The sequence below is a fragment of the Zeus faber genome, assembly GCF_960531495.2.
Source record: "Zeus faber genome assembly, chromosome: 9".
In the NCBI taxonomy this organism is placed as follows: domain Eukaryota; kingdom Metazoa; phylum Chordata; class Actinopteri; order Zeiformes; family Zeidae; genus Zeus; species Zeus faber.
The window spans coordinates 9,118,739-9,144,960 of record NC_137197.1 but is presented as its reverse complement, the minus strand read 5'-3'; the positions used below and the strand labels follow the sequence as shown (position 1 = coordinate 9,144,960).

General features: G+C 44.7%; 1 protein-coding gene across 1 annotated transcript in view; it reads right to left on the bottom strand.

Moving 5' to 3' along the window:
* The window catches only part of veph1 (ventricular zone expressed PH domain-containing 1), a gene marked incomplete at its 5' end in the record, with an annotated part of 76,589 nt that overhangs the window by 28,803 nt on the left and 21,564 nt on the right, over window positions 1-26,222 (bottom strand). Inside the window, 5 exons of the mRNA XM_080006575.1 lie at window positions 1,878-2,200; window positions 3,096-3,368; window positions 5,362-5,582; window positions 20,160-20,369; window positions 21,804-21,967. Coding sequence (XP_079862701.1) covers window positions 1,878-2,200; window positions 3,096-3,368; window positions 5,362-5,582; window positions 20,160-20,369; window positions 21,804-21,967 — 1,191 coding nt within the window. The remainder of the gene's footprint in view (window positions 1-1,877; window positions 2,201-3,095; window positions 3,369-5,361; window positions 5,583-20,159; window positions 20,370-21,803; window positions 21,968-26,222) is intronic.

Below are 26,222 nucleotides of genomic sequence, written 5' to 3'. Positions count from 1 at the left end.
TGTGTGTGTGTGTGTGTGTGTGTATGTGTGTGTGTGTATCTGTGTGTGTGTGTTGGCAGATGTGCAATTGTGTGACCAGTTAGATATGTACATTTATGTTGAGATTAAACCTGTGGGAGAGTCCATTACGTTCTCCTGTTTCCTGTTTGAATGTGTGTGTGTGTGTGTGTGTGTGCGCGCGTGCGTGTGTGTGTGTGTGTGTGTGTGTGTGTGTGTGTGTGTCTGTGTGTGTGTGTGTGTGTGTGTGTTTATGTGTGGGTGACTCCTGGCTGCCCCGCTATACAATGACATGAAGGCCAAAGGCAGGGCAAAAACAGCTTCCTCTGTTATCTATTGAAACTCATCACCTCTCTTCTCCAGTCTTCTAAGTGTGTTTGTGTATGTGTGTGTGTGTGTGTGTGTGTGTGTGTGTGTGTGTGTGTGTGTGTGTGTGTGTCTCTGTGTTTAAATTCCAAATATTCACATGCATCAAATATAGTCTTTTGATATAATATTATTGGTATGATGCTGGCCCTTTTGTTTAGAAAGCTCTTTGGGCGTGAGATGTGTGTGAATTATCCCTATCGGCGGTTTGATGACGATATCTAAAATATTTTTTTAAAATTAAGATAGGAAGGATGATAAATGAAAAGTAAGGATTGCAGGGGGGGGGGGGTAATTTTATCCAAACTTTTTATTGCTGTTCCAGTAAGCAGAAGGCGGGGCGGGTGGGGATGAGTCACCAGCGTGCGGCGTGTCCTGGTCATACAGGCTGCTTGTTTCACAGCCTGGACGGATGGAAGCCTCGGCATCATTGTCGCGGAACATCAAACAGCGAAGGGCGTGTTTCTGTAGGATTTACACACCTCGGCCCGCTGAGTAATTTGGCCTCTCCGAAAACGTCGCTCCTTCATTTCGCATGCTGTCACTGCGCGCTGCGAGCCAAGACGCTCCTCTGAGGACATGTCCGCAAACGCCGCGGATCATGCCTCCGTGCCGCCTGATGCGTTCGACACAAATTCGACAAAATACCCCGAACGCGAACGCAAATGCAGTTTTACTGGCTCTAATGAGGAATTCATATATATATAATGTTAAACATTCTATTTTAGTGTGATAGCGTTCTTCAACTTCCACAATGCTCTGCACCTCTTGTCAAATGCTTTGAAAAGCAGAAGAAATTAGAAATTAATCTTAAGAGCACGTCTGGCAAAATTTGTTTTTCCAGCTGTGGAGCGGGGAGGGAGAGGAAGAGTAATGAGTGTTGTAAGTATGGGTTAGGGTCAGTCATGCTGCACGCTGGTGTGTGTGTGTGTGTGTGTTTGTGTGTGTGTGTGTGTGTATGTGTGTTTGTGTGTGTGTGTGTGTGTGTGTTTGTGTGTGTGTGTGTGTGTGTGTGTGTGTATGTGTGTGTGTTAACACTGGGGTGTGCATTCAGGTGAATCAGCTCCAACCATTTCCTTCTTACTACTCATGTGAAAACACAGGCCTCCTCTAAGAGAAACGAATCACACCCAAAGCCCCCCCCGCTGACTCCTGTGTTTGGTACGATAGTAGATGTGTGTGTTTGTGTGTGTGTGTGTGTGCGTGTGTGTGTGTGTGTGTCTGTGTGGGGAGGGGCGGCAAACGAGTAACATATACCATGGTAAAATCAACAATGTCCAGCCAAACATCTGTCTGTGATTCCCCTGTAGTTTAGTGGGTTAATCTCTCTCTCTCTCTCTCTCTCTCTTTCTTCCCACTCCCCTATCTTTCAAACACAGTACAGGGTGTGCGTAGCTGGACTTGTTAGTATTGTTCCACTTGTGACTACATATAATCACACACACACACACACACACACACACACACACACACACACACACACACACACACACACACACACACACACTCATTACCTTCTATGTCGCAGTGATCCGGTATGGGGATCTGCGGCTTCATGTCTTTCCAGAACTCTCTGATCTTCTCTGTGTTGTCTCTGAGATGAGCGTGAAGTCGATCCACCTCTTCCCCCTTCACCTCTTTCTTCTCCATCCCTCTATCTTTCTCTCCATCAGTCCCCCCGACGGCGGCGGGGGCGGCGCCCGTCGGCGAGGCGTCCCGGCCGGTCGGAGCGCGGGACGGCGCGTGGTCGGCGCTCGGCTCCGGGACGTCCCCGTCCTCGCCGCTGTCGGAGTTGACGGAGCGCGAGCGCACGGCGTGGAGCGCCAAGCTCTTCGACCTGGCGGAGCAGAGACACCGATCAGACTCAGTGATGCGCTTTCACCCGAAATATGCACAAAAGCCTGGTCCACCATCAGACAGGAAGGGTTTGTTGAACACTTTTTGCAATATAGTACAAGTCAAGTGTTGGATTTAAGGAAAACGTGGGTATTTTTTCAAACTATGTTTTTTTAATATATATATTTAAAATTGATCCAGTATGAAGACAATAGCTTCAGCCGAGTGCTGCACAATAGGGCAACCATGTTGCCAAAGGTCGTGGTCGCGATTGCCCCATTGCCCCATTGGCCCATTGAAATAGTGTCGGATCAGTGGCCAATTTAAGAAAATAATATTGCAATACTAACCACTGGTACTCACTATAAAGACATGAAGGCGCTTTGACTTGCAGATGAAATAACCGTCTGGGAAGGTAAATAAGTGACGCGGAGACTGCCCAGCACATCTCTGGATCTTGTCGTATTGGCTGTATTGCGACCGCGATCCGGCCACCACTCATTTGTTTTCCTACAACACTGGTAAGACGCCATTCGAGGCCGAAGATTCTCAAGCTCACTCGATGATAGATAAATAAGGCTCGGGTAAAAAAAAATTAAAATACTGGAGTTTTCTTTTAACTTTTCACGCTTGTGCCAATGAGACCATTAACATAACAGAGCCAATGGGATGGGATGTACTGTACAATACACGGGTGGCAGATAATACAAGTGCATGGGCCTGGGTGGGGTGAGGTGTGGTGAATAAGTATTGTCGGAATTAAAACCCGCCAACGAATGTGCTGAGCTTCTTGTTGGGCTCTAAGTGTTTAGAGTGTCCTCAGGTCATTTACCAACACGTGGCCAGTGGCGAACATGTTCCGGGAAGAACTTACACAACGGTAGCGGACCACAGACCTGTTGAATCTCATCTCGCGCCGCTCCTCCCGGCCGGCCTGGCCCACGCTGTACCTCCGCTGGGGGGCGGGAGACTCAACAGCCCCCGCCGGCTGCTCCTCCTCCCCCTCTCCCCCATTCGGCTCCGCCTTCACTTCCTCTGTCTCCCCCCTCCGCTCCGCCGCCTTCTCCCCTCCGATCTTCTGCTCGAAGGCCTGGATCTTCACCTGCAGACACTGCTGCTCGGAGCACCCTGCGCCCCCCAGCAGAGGCAGGCGGGGTACCTCCTCCACTCTGGAACACACACACACACACACACACACACACGGAAATGCACATACACACCCAGAGAAGAACACACACACACACACACACACGCAACACACACACACACACACAAACATGCGTGCGCGCACACACACACACACACACACACACACACACACACACACACACACACACACACACACACACACACACACACACACACACACACACACACACACACACACACACACACACACACACACACACACACAGGAGTGTTGGTTGGTGCCTCGATCGGAATGTTGTGGGCACGTGCGGATCCATCAAATGAGATAAACTGATGGAGCGTCCCATGTTTGAGTGGATTCTAACACAGAATAGATCAGATTGATTTAACAAACGGCCACGTGATGGAATTTAATGGATAAGTAAATCTCTCTCATGAATACATCCCACTTTCCTCTCTCCTTCCCTCTGGCCCTGTTTGTACACATATCTTATTCCATCTGCCACTTTCACTGAGCCAATTATTCCGTCCCCCCCCCCACCCTTCCCTCTCTCTCTCTCTCTCTACCTCCTCCCCTCTCTCTCTACCTCTCTCTATCTTCATCCTCGTGGCCAGTGTTTATTTATCCTTCCACTCCGCAAGGGGCCGTTCAATCTTCATCAAACCATCACTTATTTCAGGCAGCCAGCTGAATCCTAATCAATACAGGCACAATAAACACATGATCACACATTAGACTGATTATAGTTTTGCGCCATCACGCGTAGCATGTGCCAGTGGCACGAGGAGACGGGCCACATTTTGGGCAAATGACTCCGAAAATTATAAACACGTGAACATTCCTATGAATGGCTTATTTTGGCATATGTACTGTAGGTTCTCATTGCTATTCAGGGCTTCATATTTTCATAGAGGAGATTTTAAAGTTTTGTTTTTTTAATAATAGTAAAATGCTGCAATAAAACCAAATTGGTTTCACACATTACAACTGATACTGCACATTTTCCGCAACAACAAAAAAACAAAAAAAGACGTCATCTATGTACGACTATTTATTTAGTTTTAAAAGGAAATGTTGTGCAACATTCAACTGTGGCCAATTACCCTGCTTAGAAATGTAACCGCAATTTAAATAGTGTTAGATAAGTGGCCAATTACAGAAAAAAAACCATATTGCAATCCTAATTACTGGTACTCACTATCAAGACATGAAGGCCTGACTTGCTGATGAAAAAAACGGTCTGGGAAGGTAAATAAACTATGTAAAGATTGTGCCTGATGTGGACATTCATTGTTCTTCGTTCTATTTCTTCATCATTGCTGTTGTTGTTGGATCGCTACGGATCTTTCATTCTCATTTGGCAGAAACCCAAATCCGGCTCTTGACAAAAAAAGGACTTTCTGAAAATGTCCGACAATACTGTTCTGACCACAAGACAATTAGCCGGGAGGCTTCCACTGCTTCGATGGACCACGATGATCTCCAACATGATAACGTGAAAAAAAATAAACTTGTTTATAACTGTGCCCCTGTGCCTTGTCCTCCAGCCAGCTCAGGGACACTCTGACTCAGTGTTAATGTATATGTGTGTAGCGTCAAGTGATGCGATTATTTTACTACCGGTATTGATTCCGAATCCTAAACTGATCATCTGATCATCCGATAGTGATACTTTTAATCAAACGTATGGACTAGAACTGTGAGTTTGGGTGTTGTCTATTTAGATTTGACTTTTTTTTGGGCTAATATATCTAACATGCTTCAATGTGTCAAGAAAAACTTGACATGTTTTGATATGACTCTTTGTATCAGCTTTTTCAATGGGGATGTGTTCCAAAAGCAATACCCTGTTTCAGCCTGTCATCCTATTGATATCAGCGACAAGCATCAGTCCATGTATTATGTATTATACAATACATGTGAATTGCGATCTGGCCTTAAATGAAACCCTAAAAAATCTGCAGCTGAAAACCCCCCATGTCTGCCCCGTCTCTCCGCATTTCAACCGTCACCTGCAGTGTGAGGCCGTGCTCTCCTCCAGTCTCCTCCCCAGCAGTCGGGCGATGGCGCTGAAGGAGTTGCTCATCCTGTAGATGTCCTTGCCGCAGCCCCCCAGGATGGAGGGGTGGCGGTCTGTCAGCGCTCGGATCTCCAGGAGCAGCGTGTGGTGAAAGCTGTGGTCCATGTTGCCCAGGAGGGACACCAGGTAGACCAAGGAGTTCCATGCAAGTGCCTGGAGGAGAGGAGGGCGGGGTCAATTTTTTTGGCGTCGCTGAAGTATGTCTTGACGTTATATTTTTCATTCAAGCATTCATCTGTTATTTCATGTGATATATATATACAGTGTGTATATATATATATATATATATATAATTACTCTGTGTATTTGCACCCTAATGCTAGTTCATTGAAACCACTAAATGAATTTCCATCGGCTGTCCGAGGTCTATTTTGAGGTATTCATGAATTATACAAACAGGCTGTCTATCTGCAGATTTCTTATCACTTATCACTCGTCACATCAGTTGTCAGTTGATATGATAAGTTGTTAATTGTCATTTCAAATGCACTTATGGAATTGGGAAATTCAAGTTCAAGTTCAGTTTATCGTCGTCCCACCCATAGACAGGACAAATTCTGGAGAAATTGGGTATGAAAAAATACAATACAAAAGTGTCTACTAGTTTACTTTTAATTAGGTATGGACAGCATCAGTATCAGCAACAATACTAGGCTAAAATATATATCAAACTATATCCCCAGCACAAAAACCCAATACAAAATATAAAAAGTGGATTATATGCTAATCATTCTATTCCAATGAACCCAAACTGCCTAAAACAGCCTCATACTGATAACTGACAACTGGAAGTAATGCATCGAATCAGTAGGTGGTATCAGCCAAGGGTGCATGTTACATAATTAAGCTCACAGTTCTCTTAACATTTTAAAACAGTGAGTACGACTGCGCATAATTTGTCTTGCTGCCAAATTTTTGCAAACAATAACAAATAAAAACACAGGGTGAGAAATTACATTCTATATTCTACCAAAAACACACACGCACGCACGCACGCACTTCTAGCTCACTTCTATGAACCCCAACCACCTCAAACAGCCCCAGATCCCACATTTAACGTCCAACAATCAATTTAAACCATTTTACAGCACAGCTGTGCTTACTTTCCTCCCTTCAGAAAGTCTTAAATCTCTCTCCTGACCATTTATTTAGCTTTCTAATTATAAGGTGCTGAATCAAAACATGTACAGCATGCGTCCTGATGATGTGTCCAAAGGCATTGGGGCCAATGCTGTCACGCTTGTCTCTACACATTCATGTAAGCTCGCTGGATGTGATGCCACGTGTTTTTGTTTAATCTTTCATATAAGTGTATTATTTTATTGGAGAGATTTTGCAAGGGCCAGAGATGCTGGATTAGGACTCAGTTTGGGGCCAATGACAAAAATCGGATCCCAAGCCCCCCATATTAAATTGGAATTGTTTTTCTAGGCTGTCGTTCATGTTGATTCAACAATATGTGACACGCACGCACACACACACACACACACACACACACACACACACACACACACACACACACACACACACACACAACGCCCACATACACACGCCCTTTTTACACTTGGATGTGTATAGGATGAGGTATCTATTCATGTAAATAGGAGAAAAATTAATACTGAATACTCAAATGATTAATAGCCTGTGACTATGATTGTGATTATTTTGTCCTTTATGGGACCTACATTACTCAAAGTAAAAGTAAGTAAATTACTGAAACCCAAACCAATGTCATGCAATGGTTTGGACCCAATACAAACAGCGTGGACATGTTACCATAATAACTCAACTAAAAGAGGCAGTAATAGGACATAAAGTTATTGTCCAACTCTCCAATCTGTCCTTGGGCCCAACTCTGTGCTCCGTCTCCAGGGGGTAGGAACAGAGTCACCCGACTACTGAGCTACGGTTAAAGAGGAGAGGCCCATTTTTTTTTTTTTTACAATTGTGAAAACAGCAAGTTAAACCCCCCACAAAAACATTTCAAAGAGCTGCCCCCGCTCAGATTGGGAGATAAATGCGTGATTGATTGATGGAGGGGCTGAGCGGAAGCCAACCTAGTGATTATATATCAACCCCCAGCCTAGAGAGAGCATGGAGGAATGCAGCTTGGACCAAGTTTTTACAAGGGTTCTCCACAGTGCGCTGAGTTTAAATGGGGAAAGAAAATCAACCAAAAACATGAGTTAGAACCCCGAGTCTGTACTGTTAAAAACGCGACAAGAAGGTATTTACGGGTGCTGAAAGTCCACTGCAATAAGGCGGGAGGAGGCTGTAGGAGGGCACCTCTGGCTGGCGCTAAGAACTTCAAGGCGACCTTTAGTACTTTACGATGACTCCATAATGTATAAAACTTTACCGAGTGTATTTATTGCAAAATGAGTGATTTGAATGGCTGAAACAAAAATGTAAAAACATATAATTTCAAATCACAATAAGCAATCACAAGGCAAACTCTGCAAATGATGAACCACTAAAGGCTATTCATGAGTTGATGAAGTTATTGTATTAGGAGCTATTATTGGACCTATTATGCACAACTCACTTTTTTCAGCGCTTGTGCACATTTGGGTCTCTGATGGGTCCCTGACTGCGAAATAAGACAACTCAGCAATTTTTTTTGTGAGCTGTTTATTTCAGAAAACATGCCCTAAAACGAACCGTTCAGCTTTGCTGCCCTTATACACGTCACCAAGGGCATTATTCTAATTAGAACTGCCCCCTATCTGATTAACTCCACCCACGGCTGCAGTGTGACCGGACCTGCTACAATCGAAGCTAAGAGCTATGCAGGGGCAGTGCTCTATTGTTGGCTTACAGACCAGCACAAATCTGTCTACAGATCTTGACAGAAATCTAAAGAAAGAGGAATTAATACCAACTGTCCGTGACAAATCTGCAGACGAGGGAACTATAAGTATTTGCTGTGGGTGTCTTTCTCTGTGAGTGTGTCCACAGTAGCTTGACTGTATGGTCGGCTGCGGCACATGATCTGCTATGTGTTACTCCAAACAAAACCGTAGATGTATTTAATTATATTTATTTTATTTCATTTTTTCCGACATTCCGTAATTGAATGAAACAAAAAAGCCCTGAGTCTCGCCGTATCCCGCGGTGCTCCAAGCTCCGTGCTGCTCTGGACACTGCGGTGAAAGTCGGAACAAACTTTTGAATTAGGCCTTGTGGCTCTAATATGAGTGAAGAACCAGCAAGTGGATTGCTTAACCCTGGTTGCGTTTGATTACAAAACTGTCATGTTTTCCATAGAGTTGTGGAGTTGTGAATAAATAGAGACCGTGGTGAGGCACATATGACAGGACAAATAAGGATCTGGATCAAGAATCAGCACTCTCTGACATCAGCACTCACACAACACACAAAACACACAAAAGACACAGAAATAGAGTTTTCAGCCATAACATTAAAACCACTGACAGCTGAAGAGAATAACATTGATCATTTTCTTCCAATGACACCTGTCAAGGGGTGGGATATATTAGGCAGCAAGTGAACAGTCAGTTCTTGAAGTTGATGTGTTGGAAGCAGGAAAAATGGGCAAGCGTAAGGATCTGAGTGACTTTGACAAGGAACAAACGGTGATGGCTAAACGACTGGGTCAGAGCATCTCCAAAACAGCAGCTCTTGTGGGCTGTTCCCAGTATGCAGTGGTTAGTACCTACCAAAAGTGGTCCAAGGAAGGCCAGGATTATGGTGCCCATGGGCTCATTGATGCACGTGGGGAGTGAAGTCCAGCCCGTCTGGTCCGATCCCACAGAAGAGCTACTGTAGCACAAATTGCTGAAAAAGTTCATGCTGCTATGATAGAAAGGTGTCAGAACACACAGTGCTTCACAGCTTGCTGCGTGTGGGGCTGCGTAGCCGCAGACCGGTCAGAGTGTCCATGCTGACCCCTGTCCACCGTCGAAAGCGTCTACGATGGGCACATCGGTGTCAGAACTGGACCATGGAGCAATAGAAGAAGTGGCCTGGTCTGGTGAATCACGTTTTCTTCTACATCATGTGGATGGTCGGGGTTAGGGTCCGAGCCGATCGAACGATTCGGGATGTGCTGGAACAACAAGCCCAATCCATGAGGGGCCACCTCACAACTTACAGGACTTAAAGCATCTGCTGCTACGTCTTGGTTCCAGATACCACAGGACACCTTCAGAGGTCTTGTGGAGTCCATGCCTCCACGGGTCAGAGTTGTTTGGCGGCACGAGGGGGAGCTACACAATATTAGTGGTTATTAGTGCTGCTTTTAGTGTTGTGGTTGATCGGTGTATTTCTCACCTCAAATTTGTTCAGAAACAGATTTTAGTGGACTGATATGGTGAAATCAGTGAAGGTTTACAGAGAAATACAATGAAATCCAGAGTAAAACTCAAACCCCATTGGCTCACAGAACTCAGGGCCTCGGGAGGGTGGCTCCTCCCCCTTAAACAGAGCGTCAGGAACACGATGGATTTAGAGGCGTTCTTAGAATGGCTAGAGTACAAATTCTGAGTATTTTCAAAGTTCAGAGAGGGGTCTTGCAAAGCCGGATATAAGCGGCACAGTTCAGGGGGATTGAACAAAGATTTGACAGGTCTGGGGTTGAGGGCCGTTTCCTCCTAAACAGAGAGTCTGGACCGGACTGCCTGTGTTGAGAGCTCCAAATCTCAGGAACCGTCGCAGTGGCGGTAAACTGACTGGCATTGATCAGCAACATTTGCGAACCCCCTTCGCTTTATTGGTGTCAAAATAGTTACTTGTCTGGACAACAATCTGGACAACAATCCAACGATGAAAACTGGGGTAGTTTGCGGTTCTACGACACCACGATTCGGATGCTCGAGAATTACGAAAGGTGGAGGTTCATGTCTTCTTTCATAACCGTTTGGAAGGAAAAAATAAGGAAACTCCATCCGAGCAACCACAACTCCGGCTCGGGGGCGGTAGCGTTTGATTACAAAACTGTCACGTTTTCCATTGAGTTGTGGAGTTGTGAATAAATAGAGCCCGTGTTGAGGCACATATGACAGGACAATATGAGGATCTGGAACAAGAATCAGCACTCTCTGCCATCGGCACTCACACAAAACACACAAAACACCCGGAAATGTTTTTTTCCCGCTGGCCGGCAACAACCGTTTCAACAGCTGCGCATCAGCTCCGTCGACACACATCGCCTTCCCGCGTGTGTGCGTGAAAATTCTAGTGACAGCCCATTTAAACATTCGGGCTGAAATGACTTCAACTAACGAAAATAACAACACAAAAAGTGAACGTCACCTCTTCCTCCTCTTCCAATGGTTTTGTTTGCACACGGTGTTCCGTCCGCCGGCATCACCATCTCCCTCCTCGCTTTCCCTGGAGCTCCACAGCGGTCTGGCCCACGACCGTCAACGCACCGTCCCTAACAAGCCCCTCGTGGAGGCATTGGCGGTGCGCGGCCGTGCGCGTGTATCCGTGCGCCCCTGTAATGGTCTCCACCCTTCGACGGGCGCAGCAACCCCCCCCAATCTTGTTTCGCACCCAGTAAATGTGTTTTTTTCACGTGAAGTTACTGGGAGGATTTTTCCAAGTTCTTTTCTTTATTGTCTTCATAAAGGATCATTGCAATATGATACTTTAACAACGGAGTATTAACAAAATAAAACCCACATGTTATCAGGTTTGCACTTTTTTTCCTTTTGGCAAAAGAAATAACAAAGAAATATTGTGAAAATGAATAGAAAACATCCGCTGTGCCAGAAATTCATGTTGTTTACACCTGTTGTTATAACAGATTGTGTCAAGGGGGATGTAAGTTGAGAGTTCAGTAAGCCAGTTTGGGATTGATGGAGGAGTAGAAGATTTACAATGTGTGGTAATACATTTCCTGGCTGCCAGTAAGGTTGAGGTCAATGTTTTTTTTTTCTGGTACATGTTCCATGGGTCAGAATGGAGAGCCCCAAGAAGACACCCTTTTTGTCAAACATGGGATAGAAAACTTTGACACGTTTATATTGTTTGATATCGTTCCAGAAATGACGAGAGCATGTGGGGAAAAGTTCCCTTTAACCTACAGTAGTACAATGCCAGCACAGAAATAATAGTTCCCCATTCATTTTATGCATTTTCTCCGGTGTAAAATAAACTCTGTGGACAGTTTAAAGTTGGGATAGTCTATGTCTAAAGTTATAAGAGTGATTGTGAATTCTAGAACACATGCGGTATGGGACCAATCTGACCCACTCTGCCTGCGGTGTGAACAACGGTATCCAACTTAGACGGATGTGGTTCATTGAGCGAAAGTTGGTTTGATTCCACTATATGTCGAACCTGAAAGAACCTGAACAAATGAGAAGGGGGGGAACATCGTAGATATCCTGTGTTCGAGAAAAAGGGCATAAAAGTACTACAGTTAAAATCGACAGGTAAGCACAGGCTTCTCCAAATGGGGGTAAATGGAGAAATTAGTTCATTATAACCCAATCGTTTATGGGACATTTTCCACACGTGCATACAGTACTGTTCAAGATCACAGGGCTCTGACTAATTCTCTTAACAGCACCGAGACCAAAATAGGGAAGATATTTCAGTTTGTAAGGGGAAGAGTCAAAACATTTCAGCCTTTACCCAAAGGCAGGGAGTAAGTGAGGACCGCTGCTTAATCCGACTGAGCTGTGCAGCAAAAATTAGACGGTTTATTCGCTTTTGAGGAGAAGCGTCTCTAAAATTCGATTTGGGAAACCATCCCGGCCCGGTGGTTCCCCATCTTGAAGTCTCCTACTGTCGCATTCATTACTTCTTCAGCTGAGAAAATCCCTCTGGAGGGAGGCATCATCAGGTCCAGATCGCACACCGTAGGCAGACTAACTTGGTTCAGGTACAGTATGCAGAAAGGATCCCTGAGTCGTGGGCAGAATACGATTCATAAAGTTCTTTATAATGAGATGCAAACGCCTCATTCATCTCCAACGGGTCCCGTGTAATAACACCGTTCGGTTTTGCAATCTTTAAAATTGTTCCCTCTTCTGCATCTTTCTTCATCTGCCACGATAGAACTTTACCAACCGTCTCACTCTGTTCTACGTAACTTTGTTTTGAATAAAGCAGTGGCATCCCAAATTCTTTAGTGTTGAGAGTCTTATATTTGATTTTGAGGTTGTCTAGCAGCGGAGAACCGTGACACTTTTCTCTGATTTCATTTACCATCCCTAGGAGGGTATTCCTAGTTTTCTGGTTCAGAGACGATGAGAACGCTATGATACTCCAGCTAAGATAAGCCTTCAGAGCATCCCAGACTATAAGAGGGCATAATGTACTGTTCCGGTGTGCTTCCGTAAAAATCTCCAAATTGTTAATGAGTGCATGAAATTCCTGGTTCGCTTTAGAGGAGAGGTGAAGCTCCAAGGCTTCAACGCCGCAGGAGACACATCAACGATCACAGTGAGGAAGAGGCCAGAACGGTCAGATGTGATTCGGGGTGAATATAAACATTTGGACAGAGTTGAAACAGGAGTAGTAGGAATAAAGAAAAAAAAAAAAGTTGTTTAGGAGAAGGAATTGTGTTATGTGTTATGTTATCATGAGTGTTAGGTCAGTGTTTTGGATCATCAAAGTAAGGACAGTGACAATTCGTAAAAATAATTTCCTTGTTATCCGTAACACCTTGAACAAAGGTTTTGTGGCCATTGGTGTCTTGTCTTACTTCAGGAATAAAGGAAGAAAATGTCATATCAAATATGTAGAATTGGAGGTAAAAGAGGAAGTGCAATACTTTAGCTACCCGTCCTCTCTGCAGTTGTTGGTGGGCTGAAAGCAATAGATTGGTCTCCTGTAAAGATGCTATGTCAATTCTGCTTTCATCCAGGTAAGATAAGACGTTCTTCCTTTTTGTTTGCTCGCCTGCCCATTTTAAGTTCCGTGTCATGAAATCGTATTTAGACATAGACATGATGGAGAATTAGTACCAGGCCGAACACCGTACAAAACCAGGCACCAAACAAAAAATTCATTGCTGGCAACACAAATAACATAAAACATGGGAAAAACAAAGCACCTTATTCGAGTCATTAAATACATAGATAGACAAAATTTGCATTGCAAGAGCCAAGGAATATAACTGAAATATACACATTAGGCCTGTAATAACAACGCCAGCGCACGGCATATACGGCTGCACATGACACGGGCTGAGGCTTGGCCTCTATTGTCTCAATAGCCTTAATCAAATAAACGAATGACCCCCACAAAAAAAGAGGAAAAAAGAAAATAAATGAGTTATTTAAAAGGCCATTTGTCTTATTTCTAAAGTCAAGAGTCATCTGGGCCATAGCCTCTGCTGCTAGCAGTGCCTACGGGGGCTACAAGGTTGGTTTGATAGCCTGGTTGAAATGTTCTTTCAACAAAGTGTCACTAAAAGTCAGGATGAGCTGACATGGTCATACATCACGTCTTTGAATTCAGCCCTCTTCTCATCACGCCAGCTGTAAGGTCGAGGAAAATATGGATTTTCTTTCCCCGATTTGACAGGTCGCGCATTTCTCCAGCCAGACACACAATGAGGTTCCTGGTGTCTGGCCTCGGGTGTGCTGGCTTGGATGCCTTGGATGCTGGCGGTCAGGGGGCCAGTTCAGTGGGCGATGCTGATGAGGGGCTGGGTGCCATTCTGCCATCTCCATAAGGAGGGAGTTGACGTAATATGTCGGGTTTCCTTTTTAAATGCTAAATGCCGCTAATCCCAGCACGCGCGTGTTGAATTTGTGGCTGTGATTTTCTTCTGTTTCGGCGATACTGATTCCGTTGCATTGTAGTTTTGCCCGAAGACCAAAAGGCAGTCAGTGTCTGTCAGGTGTTCTTCAAGTGACCGGGTTTAATTTGCATTCTCGGGCATCTCCACATGGAGATAGTCTATGGATCTTGAATGGGTTGTCATTTATTATCCAAGCCAGTGTTGAGCTCCTGTCGAATAAGCGATCAAACTCGCAAGCTCGTGATGGTCGGTACCGGCAATATTTTTGCTGCGTAGGTCGCGCTCTAGGACATATGCCATGCCGAATATGAAAATAGGTTTGTTCTTGCTGTCGGTTGACCCGTTTAGCAGGCTATATTCTTTGTGATGAGAAATGAATTTCTGATGGCTAGGCTGCTGAATTCTAAATAATCAGATAGCACTGTACAATTATATAATTCATCGGTTTGTAAGAACGAGAGCCACGCACAGGTGTTCACTGCCTGTCACTGGGACACGAAGTCCTTAAGTTCTTCAAATGAAACACGGCAATAAGGAATACTTCTGGATCAGGATAGTTGGAGTATAGAGATAGAACCCCATAGTGACATTTCTTCTTTGAAGTGAAAATCCATAAAATTGTCTGTATTGGGTGGATTACTTGAAGGTAGGGTGTCGGGGATCTTTGCAATCTTGCTGGAGAAGGCGGACCCCGCCACCAACAACGAGGACCAATAGGAGAGCTGTAGAGGAGCATACACTATGCGTATCCCAAATACAATGAATGGCTGCAACTTATAAAGTGACTGAATAAAGCTGAATAGCGTACCAAATATGGTATTTTTTATTCAAAATAATGTCATGGATTACCACTTTAATTCAGCCAAACATACAATTTGAACAACCACAACATAATAACCACAACATTTCACTTGCTGTTGGTTAGGAAGTCCATCTAAGAGATGAAATCACTCATTATTGATTCAATACACGTTCCGGAAGAGCATGACTGCAGAGCCACTATAAACAAATCCTATCTAGACGTTATGTTTGCTGTGGCCTTTACAAAAGCTCGCTCTCTAGAAACCGCGACATTGTACCTAAACGTATGGAAGTATTCAATTCCAAGCGAACAAACAGCGCGCTGAGAGAAACTAGAGACTAGAAGCCACACGGCGCGTTGTGCAATCCATCCAACAGTGAGTAGAAGCACATATCAATGAGGAATCCAAAGTGTGTGTGTGTGTGTGTGTGTGTGTGTGTGTCTCTGTGTGTGTGTGTGTGGCACACCACTGCCATCACCAGGAGGCCTCGGCTTAGGAATTTCCGAGAAATCCGACGGCTTATTTTCCAAAATGGTTCCAATGTGAAGAAAGACAGGACACTAAGGGCCTGACCAACTCATTGTGTGTATGTGTGCGTGTGTGTGTGTGTGTGTGTGTGTGTGTGTGTGTGTGTGTGTGTGTGTGTGTGTGTGTGTGTGTGTGTGTGACAAAGATTGAAGAGAGAGGGAGCACTTGAGGGAAAGATTTGCGTAAACCTAGAGCAACAAAAATACTCCATTATTGCTGTGTGTGTGTGTGTGTGTGTGTGTGTGTGTGTGTGTGTGTGTCTGCGTGCATTTAGGTGCGTGGTTTGAAGGGCCACACTTTGTCATGACATTTTCCCCTCTCCCTGATTTCCAAATTGTCCTTAACTGCCATAAACGGATCCTCGGGGAAAGAGACTGGGAGCCCTCACACTTCCCGTCACCTTCACTTTACTCTCTCTCTCTCTCTCTCTCTTACATTCTAAATAACACACGTTCGCCTGCGCTCTTTCTTTTTCCCTCTGTCTCCCCTGTGAGCCTTCTCTTTCAAGCATTTTCCAATCCCACTTTTCAAAAACACATAACGTGTTGTCTGTAAATGTCGAGAGCTACATTTCTGTGTTTTCTGTGTGTGTGTGTGTGTGTGGTTTGCACACTTACGCACTACGTACTTGTCACGTCTTCGCTGGCTACACCTCCCTGCTAATGTAATACCAGTTAGAAAAATGTCTGGAATTTGCAACTAATTTAAATGTTAATCTTTAAAGTAGGGCTGTAACTGACAGCATACGGTTCCCATGTCCATCGTACCACGACCCAGAGACGCAGTGATACTGAACACTATGCAGCTAAATGCAGTCAACCTTATACAGTGCGTCCTTCGCTGTCCCCCTCCTTACCATTTTGCCATGTGTCAGTCAGCCAAAGTTTAACGCAAGTGCAAATTCCTGTACATAATTATGCCTGGCAAGGGGAGTGATTCTGTTTTTTTTGTTTCCTTGCTATTCATTCCCAAAGAGGCAAAAAAATGTGGAAATGGGGACCCCCACATTTGGCGAGGGCTAAATGCCAGGCCCACGTGTGCTGTTTTGTATTAATGCATATACATGTGAAAATCCCCCCCAAAAAACCCCCTGACCCCGAAACTTCTGAGTCTCAGTGGCACCAGTGGTCAACGTGCTCCAGAAACAGGTTAAATACAAGTTCAAACGTTTTAGCAGAGAGCTTGGCCCGGGAGAACAAGTCCGTGGGGCGGCCAGCTCTTGACGGGGGGGGTTGCACAAATTATGGATGACTGGCCCAAATGCAGCACTTTGACAAACCTCCTGTAGGTCTTCAAATATTCACCTCCAACACTATATTTGGTGTTTTTTTGAACTCCCCTCCTGTCCCCTCGTATCATTCACTCTTACATTTATTGTGATTCTACAAAACACGACATCCCCTAAATTTATGGGCCAAATATTTTGGCCGCTTTTGCATCGGACCATTTTAGAGGAATGTTGATGATGGACCTGATGCACATGACCTTGGATTTAATATCGAAGAAGGGGCTTCTCCTTCGGCTCCATTTAGAAATGGACATGCATGTAGGTACTATTGTTTTATTAATATTATTTACTATTTGTGAACATGTCTATAATCTTGTGACACATAAATACATTTGTGGGGGTGTAAAAAGATGATCAAATGTGTCAAATCAAATGTAGTTGAGTTATATTTGAGAGGACAATCGTTTTGAATATCTAAAAATGTACGGTACGCTTACAAATCTGAAAAAAGGCCAAAAATAAGGATATTCGCATGTGTAATTCTGTGAAATGTACTTATTTTTTTGTTCAATCTTCTCATTTGTAGATTTACATTTTTAACATTTCGGTTACATTTTTATTTGCATATATGGCTATTATCTACCCATATCACATATCTACACACTATACAGAATTGTATTGCTTCGGGGTTTGGGCAGACACCGTGCACTCAGTTTCCAAAACAGGAAGCAATAGGATTCTGTCTGCGTGGGGTCAGACTCTTTATTCGTTTCTGAAATAAAGCACGTTATCTTTCCCAGTACAGCCGAACCTCACTTCCTTCCTTATTCCGTGGAACAACACCACCTTTCCCAGGGGTTGATGTACCCTCAAACCGCCTCTCCAAGGCTATGACCCAGCTACCTGATTGCACGATCACCGCTTCCTTAACGAGTTGAGCTTTTCCTTCTGGGACGGCACTTTGGTGTGTCCATAAACCTTTATTCTGCTGTGAAGACAAAGCAGCCTTTAGGGCTTATTTTTGTCAGCATGTGTTGTGTTCGGTGTAAACATTTTACATTGTCGTACACTGCTGGCGGCGTTAGAGGCGACAGGCAGAATTTTCCAGGCCGTTTGGGCTCGGGTATGACGGATATGGTTTGATCCCTATTATTAGTAATCGAGGAGACCAATAACCAATATTTTGGGGCGAGATGCATTTGCAGTAAAAATGAAAATTTTTGTGTCAAAATTTAAAGCAACATAAACTCCAACACAAAACTTCCTATAATAAATTCCCATGAGGCGAGGCAAATTCATCCATCTTCAGACTGCTCGGAGGCAGACGCTTTTTTTAAGACGGAGTGCAAAGGCAGCAGAGCGAAAAATAAGGTCCTTTCTTTTCACAATAAAGGCTAAAAGCTCCTTTTACTGCCTTTTTTAAGCAACTTCTGTTTATTCCCGATTCCGACCATTTGAACACGACAACCGAGGTACATTTTACGGATATGAATCGGATTCATGCAGTTGCGTAGGCAGTAATGGGCCTGGGCGGCACTGGGCCACCCACATTACTCACTGGCCCACCCAGCCGAGGTTGATCAAAATACTATATTAATACTGTATATTTTGTTACAAAAACTATTAAAAATGATGTAAAATATTAACTTGATTTATTGTTGACTTGTTGTGTGTATTTAATTTGACTTCTGATTGAAACGTAACTGCTGAAACAAGTTGCAGGATGCACGCGGCGACGCTCGCCCCGGCGATCAGCTGCTCCGTGGAGGAGTGCAGTTTGGCAGCGGGGGAAAGGTTGGGCTACTCCTCTGTCAAATTCTCTTCCAGAATGAGCCGCGCTGTGGTGATTTTTCTGGAGAGTGTGGATAAAGTGAACAGTTTGGCAGAAAGTGGAGACGTCATCCGTGACACTTTCGTTCCCGTTCTCCCTCTGACGAGCCCTGCCAAAACAATGACCATTTCCAATGTGCCCCCACTCACCACTCATGAAATGTTAGAAAAGGAGCTGGCCAGGTTTGGGCAGATTGTTTCCCCCATTAAATTGATTTCCAATGGTTGCAACGCTCCTTGGTTGGAACGTTTTTTGTTTTCTTTTGTTTGTTTTTTTGTTAAGAAGACAAGTCTTTAAAACAATGCAACAGAACTGAAAATAACATTGAAATACAGAATCCGGGAGATGGATTACACTGTTTATGCCACATCTGACACAATGAAATGCTTTGGGTGTGAAAAAAGACGGTCATTTCATCAGAACCTGCCCAGAGAGAATGCCTGAACCCTAAGTCCCGCTAAACCCACAGCCCCCCCTGAACCCCTAGCCCCACTGAACCCCGAGTTCCCCCTGAACCTACAGACCCCCCTGAACCCCCAGTCCCTACTGAACCCCCAGCCCCCCCTAAGCCCCAGCCCCACTGAACTCCGAGTTCCCCCTGAACCCGCAGTCCCCCCTGAACCCCCGGTCCCCACTCTATACTGTCACAGCCTTTACAGACTGATCTCTCTTGGTTGAGCACGTTGTATAGGCTGTGTATTGCCATTATTGCCTTTGTAATGCAGAACGTTGCAGAAAGTAAAATTGGCGCTTTTTTTCCCCTCCATTTTTTCGTTCTGGGAAAGGATGGCCCACCCAAAATAAAATCCCTGCCTACGCCTCTGCTATCATGTGATCGACCGACCCCGAAATCTTACCTTCGAAAAAACAGCCTCTCGTCTCAGCCATGCATCTCTCTCTCCGCGTTCTTCTTTTTCACGTCTCTCCCACACATACGGAATACATTGTTGATTGACTATTTGCTCGTGATGTACAGTATAACCATTCTGATAATGCTGCAGGTGGGACATTGAGTCAGACTACACTACAAGCTGAAACCTTTCAGAGAGAGGCAGTTGCATCAGAGCCTGAACAGGACATTTATTTATTTATTTATCTATTCATTTATTAATTGTTTATTTAGTGTCCGTGTGTGTGTGTGAACACATGCATGTGTGTGCATCCTTGGCATTAGATGAAGAGCCAGGTGAGAGAGCAGCTTTCTTCCAAAGTCACGAAAAAATCACCGCGTGCATGTGTGTGTGTGTTTAGGAGATAAGCTTCCTTACCAAACAGGATTAATTCTATCCGAAACACACAGTCAACCGACCTTGACAAGGGTGAGTCGACCTACAGTATATATGTGTATATCTATACACACCATACTGTCGTTCTGTGTGCAATCCAGCCACAATGTGCATCAGAGAAATGTTAAGCAAAGAAAATAACACTAGACAGTTCAACTCCCTGGTGTTCAGAGCAGATAAGAGAGGAAAAGAGGCAGTAAAAGGGAAGGTTGACTGCACCTTAGAAAACCATGGAAGAAAGGCCTGGTAGAAGGAAGGAGTGGGTGCGTATGCACCGCTCTATCTGGTCCGTTTGACCACGTGTATTTTGGCTGCGGTGCACGTGCGCCTACCTCGCTGATAATGCCCACGGCCCCGTGGATCTTGGCCACGGGGCCCAGAAGGGCAGGGAACTGTTGTCCCACAACCTTCAGCGTTGGCAGGAAGCTGACAAGGGAAGAAGGACTGGCCTGGGAAATATCCACCAGGGCTCCCAGTAAGGCCTCCGTCAAAGAATGGTCGCCTAGGTAACCGACCAGCGTCGGGACCTGAGGGCTCAAGATCTGAAAACACACAGAAAGCAAAAGGAACAGAGATCATATATTTTGGGGGCTGCAATGCTGTTCTTCAGATAATAACCTCCGTCCTACACACACGCACGCACGCACGCACGCACGCACGCACGCACGCACGCACGCACGCACGCACGCACGCACGCACGCACGCACGCACACACACACACACACACACACACACAGACCCTCAAGCGTAATGTCCCAATCGTTCAATAAACCCCATGCTGCCTTTGCTGAAGCCGAGAAAATTAGACGTGGGATCTTTGAGGAAGATGAACCAAATGGCTACAGGTGGCCGCTGATGAACAAGCGTCTGACTGTAAGACCGTCTAGACAAATACAATGACCGCCTCTTTCAACCTAATTATCCATAATGGCCCCGGTGGACTGGACATCAGACCGGACGGGGCAGGGTGGGACTAAACAGACTAATGGCCACTGTTGCGGCTGCTTAGCCCGGTACTTTGTGAGTCGGTTTGTGCTGAGCAATTACTGTCATTATCATCCGTTCTTCGAGGATGGGGAGTTTAGACTCATTCATTTGAGGGAAATAATGAAGTTATGTAAGTACAGAAAAGACCAACAATAACAATCGGGCGGTGGCAAAAACCCCCCCCCAAAAAACACGTGTAGGTTGATGATGGAGCACGTTAACCCTGTGCTGGGGTCAGAGCTGAGAGAAAGAAAGTCGATCGTGAAATATGAAATAAATAAGAAAGTGTAAAACACGAACAGGTGAAATAGCATGAAGAGAGAGAAAACCAAATATCAGCACTAGAGTACTTAACTCGTATAACATGCATCTGCAAACGTCCGTAGTTACACTGTGATCTTGGTATTTCCCTTTGTTCAACCCCCCCCAGGTTGCGCAATTCCAACATGTTGGAATCTTTGGGTTCCTCATGAATAATCTGTTTCCCAGTATTTCCAGGTCTGTTCCAGTGATTTTCACAAGAAAACGGTTGCATTAGAAAGATGGTGAATCACAGAATGTCTTATGCCTAGAGTACACCAGAGGATCTTTAGCTCAGAGTTTTGAGTCCCGGACAAATTAAGAGAGTCACAAGGAAAACCTCTTGTCTTAACTGGCAGATGATCAGAAACGCTGACACTCAGTCCCCGACTAGTCTGGAACCTGGTGAGGATTTCAGGTTGGTTTGATATGATCTTAAGTCTTAGTCTGAGGTCCTTGATTGATCCTATAGTGTGTGCACTACTGGTATCGATTAAAAGTCTTCTATGACTTAAATACGTGAGGCTGTCTTTTCAAAGTCCCCTGATGTATCCCTGCCATAAGCGAGCGTCAGCTTCAAATTTGAAACCATGTGCTCGTCCCCTCATCCCTCTTAGCTATGAAACACTCCAATATCTTAACAGGTCCGTGTGTTGCTTAAAGATACTATGGGATGGTCGGACACTCACAAGTGGATGTTTCTCGGCAACCACTTGGAGGAGCCTGATCAGGTGCTGTTGCTCCGGGGGTTCCAGCTGGAACATCATGGCGGTCAGGTTGCCGAGGTGACGGTGGATGGCGTCCGGCTGTTTGGGGTAAACTGAGGGTAATACTCGGAGCAGCATGTGGTTGCCTGGGGAAATGAGAGAGAAGGGAGGTGTTAATAAAATGTATACCAAGATTTCATCTTAAGAAGCATTGTCGTGAATGTGACACTTTCACCGTCTCCTTCAGCAGCGACAAACTCAGCTTAATCCCACGCAAGTGGTCAACGTGTAAGTCATTACTGTCATGGGGATATGGTCTTGGTTGTCTAGAAGTGAAGGAAGCAGGACTGTAAGCAGGAATGTTGCTCGTTTGAAATCCCCAGAGCAGCTGTAAAAATACAGACACCTCAGTGATTAATTGCGCTTCTGTCAAAATATCCAGGGAGGCACTCGGTGCATCTGCCTGCTCAGTGAAACCCTCCAGTCAAAAGCAGCGCAGTAAATCTCTCGAACATGTGCTGAGTGACTTTTTCTTTTTTTCATGAACAATAAAGCAATTTGTTGAAATGATCGGTGGTGCGGATGCAACGGCGGAGTAATTCTCAAAAATGAAGCGCAGGATTGGGAAATCAGACTCCCCTCTCCGTTTGATGTCAGTATGCGTCAGGCGGGGCTGAGGCGACAAAAAAAAAAAAGAAAGAAAAGAAATGCTGGTACTGATGCATGACAGGGAGGAAGGCATTTGCAAAACCAGAACCGCGGGCCAGAAAAAACCCACCACAACTACCCAACAGCGCCCTGACTCACGTACGGAACATCTTAAAATGATTCCCACTACAGAACAAAGGACGTTTTTTCAAAATCCTTGCGACATATTCGGTGACCTTTGATGCTTTTGCAACAATGGCTTTTCTGTCCCGAAACGAAATGAAATCCGACACAATGGGCAAAAAAAAAATGTGTGCGCGCCGTGAGTCACCGCAGTAAAAGGTTGGGGCTATGTGCTCTGTGTGAATGTGGATGCCACGTGCCCGGCAGGGGGCCAAATGGTGGGACTGATTATGACTTGTATACTTTATGAAAACCAAGATGTTTTTTTGTTGTTGTTTTTTTATTCATAGTTTCGTGTTGACACCCCCTTGTTGTCTTTCGATTTTCTTTTGTTTAACTTTTTGGAGCATTCTGCTCCGTTCATATGTTTTGTGTAAGTGCTTCACTATGCATTAGACGGACGGAATCAACGACAGATGTCGGACGAGTTCGAGGAAGGCATAAATGGACATAAACGGTCGGGCGAAGGAACTATAGATCGGTTGACTGATTGATTGATTTCGGGTTAAATGTGGGAGATGTGGTCAATTGATCAAGGTATGTCGGATGGCGGATATTTGACGATTGTCTTTGTGGAACGCTTTTTCTTCCAAATTGAGTTTACTGAAAAGAATCGATTAAGGGAATGAGCTCAGCGCAGTGTGACAGGCCATGTCTTGTTGTCCCTACACTTTGAACTGTGTCCCCTGGCTTTGTATTACCTCATCTGAAACAAACCCAGCGTTCCCTTTCACAACACACACACACACAGACGAAAATCGGAGAAATATTTTATGCCATGACAGCATTAGAAAACAGTGTGTAATTGCAGGTGCACACGGCCGTGTGCTCCAGCGCGAGATAACATTTTAAGGTGCAGTGCAGAAAAATGTGAGAGGGATGAAGTTAATCTTGCAATTATCTATTCTTTGAATCTGAAATGCAGGGCCCCGCCTTTTATTTTTTTCCCATCAGCCCCAGGGTAACCTTGGGGTAAAGCACCTTCCAAGGATACCTCCAAGACAGATCATGGAGTTTCACCCACCCTAACCTAAGCTTGTGGACGGAATCATCTCTATTGACTTATTCACGGTATCCAAGTATCTATTGGTCAAGATGTCCAGCTGAGACTAGAGTTTTATATATTTTTTCTCATTATTAATTATGCGCTGGGCCATTTATAAATGGTGGGAGTAGATCAATGTGGAACATTGATGAAAAAAATGATTCATTTTTTTCTGAAGATAAACGTGAAACTTTGCTTAATGTATGTGGTTCAACACAAATAAAACTGATGGATGAGAATGAAACATTCTAAGCTGATGGTGTCAAGTTCAACTATGGAGGACAGGAGCAACATCTTTTCAAATAAGACCAATACATTGAAAAAATAATCCCTTTTCACCACTACAAATCCCCTGAAATGGTTTTCGCAATCTTTTACATTCTTGTTTCTATTTTTACCCTCCCCATCGTCGCCTTTTGCAAACGACAAGTAAATCACACACATCAAAACATATTCAAAACATTTCCAGAGTTGTCTCCGGTTCAAAGAGGAGGAATAACATCGCACCAGCACTCAAACCACTTCAGTAAAATTATAGCTATTGGCATGGAGAAAAAGAAAAAAAAAAAAAAGTCATATTTGTTTCATCGATTTGTTGCGCTCTTGGTTTGGCTCTAACTAAAGGCGAAAGGCGATTTGAAAGCTTTTAGTCCCGTTTTTTAAGCCTGCTAAGCTGGTTTGCTGCAGCGTTTCGATGTAATCATACCCAGAAAACAAAGCCAAAGCCAAACTACGGTCGTAATTCGAGGAGTTGTGAGTGATGGATGAAGGGAAGATAAAAGAGGAGGGCTGGTGGTGCGTCCCCTTTCCCCAAAAAAAAAAATTTTTTTTAAAAGGAGAGTTGCTTATGATGAGGCCGTCTGATTTACAGGACTGAGAGACGAGGAGGACGATTTGCAGAGCTTACCTGTTAGAGCACACTCAGTCTGTCACCTCAGGCAGCACACACACATATCCATATCCATACACAGAAACAGCAGACACACACACACACACACACACACACATGCGGGGGCACGCACGCACGCACAGGCTTGTGAGTGTGTCTATGGATGCTTATTTGGGAATAACCTTCATACCGTTGTACACCCAGCACAAGTAAATGACCTTTCGATGTTTGGCACACAAAGGCCATCTTTACCCTGTAGGCTTCATCGCAGAAAAGGGAACAAAAGATGCTTCACGCCAGCAAAACCGTTGAACGGAAACAAGGGGAAAGAGCAGGGTGACCTTGTTTGACAACTAGGGTTACAAAATTCGGAATATGAACCTGTTTGCCAGGAGAAGTTATGTTATCGCACAGAAATGCAGAGATCAGCAATGGAAGGGCCACTGTGACAGCTGCTCTGAGACTTTATGAGTTCAACATGTTTCGTGTCGTCTAGGTCCATGTTCTGTTCGCTGCATATCAGCGCTGAACAGAAAAATCCCCACACTCACCCCAAGGGAAGAGCCTTTGCTCTTGCACAATTTTCATTCTTTTTAAATCCTTAAATAGAAATCAATTTTCAAATATTCATTTGAGACTGATAATTTGTAAAACAGGCAAGTGTACAGTGGCGTAAATGCGTAATTGAGACTCTCCATAACGCATTTACACCCTGCTTCGCGTACCCCGCGTGCTTCGTGTGTTTTCATTATTTCAGATGTATTCATTTTGACTCCTCTTCCTAATAAAAGACATGTATGTTAGGGGTTGATACGCTTGTCGTGCATCTGACCATGGCACTGGCAGATAGAACAGGAGTTGGTCCCCGGGTGCTGCACCGCGGCTGCCCACTGCTCCTAGGTACAGGATGGGTCAAATGCAGAGGACTAATTTCCCCCACAGGGGTTAATAGAATATAATAACTAAATAAATAAATAGATAAACAAACAAACAAACAAACAAACAAACGAACAAAACAAACAAATACATTTTATAAAAATGTAACAAAACAAAAATTGAACTGAACACCCGTGTGTCCTGCCCCGTGTCAGTGTCCGCGGAGCCATTGACACCCCTCGATGCACGGAAGCCCGGATTATCGACTTTGCCACATGGAAAATTGTGATCAGACTCAAAAAAAGTGCAAATTGCACTCGGCGGCAAAACTTCACGGGCATGGACGCCGAGACGAGTGCGGCTAGCGGGCGCAATTGATGGCGATAGTAGCCGCTTCAATCCATTCTTTGTGAACTCACCCCGGTGAGTGCAGAAAGACTCCCAGATTTCCCAGATATGTTGGGAAATCCTGCTTAAACTCACAACGTGGCTGAGCATATTAAACTGATAACTCAGGTTAACGCAAAATTTGCGGTTACGTGCATCACGGTCTGTTTGAACCACATTAGCGCTTAATTACCGAGTCACTGAGAAGGGGTTTAATCATCGGTACATAGGAAGTGATTCAGGCACCACCCGGGGTGCTTACTGATAACTCATGGACTTACTCCAAGCCCCACAGACAAAACAGCACCATTGGGAACAACAACTGATGTTGTCGATGGCGATCGGCTGTTTTACCAGGTGTAACGGGACATGG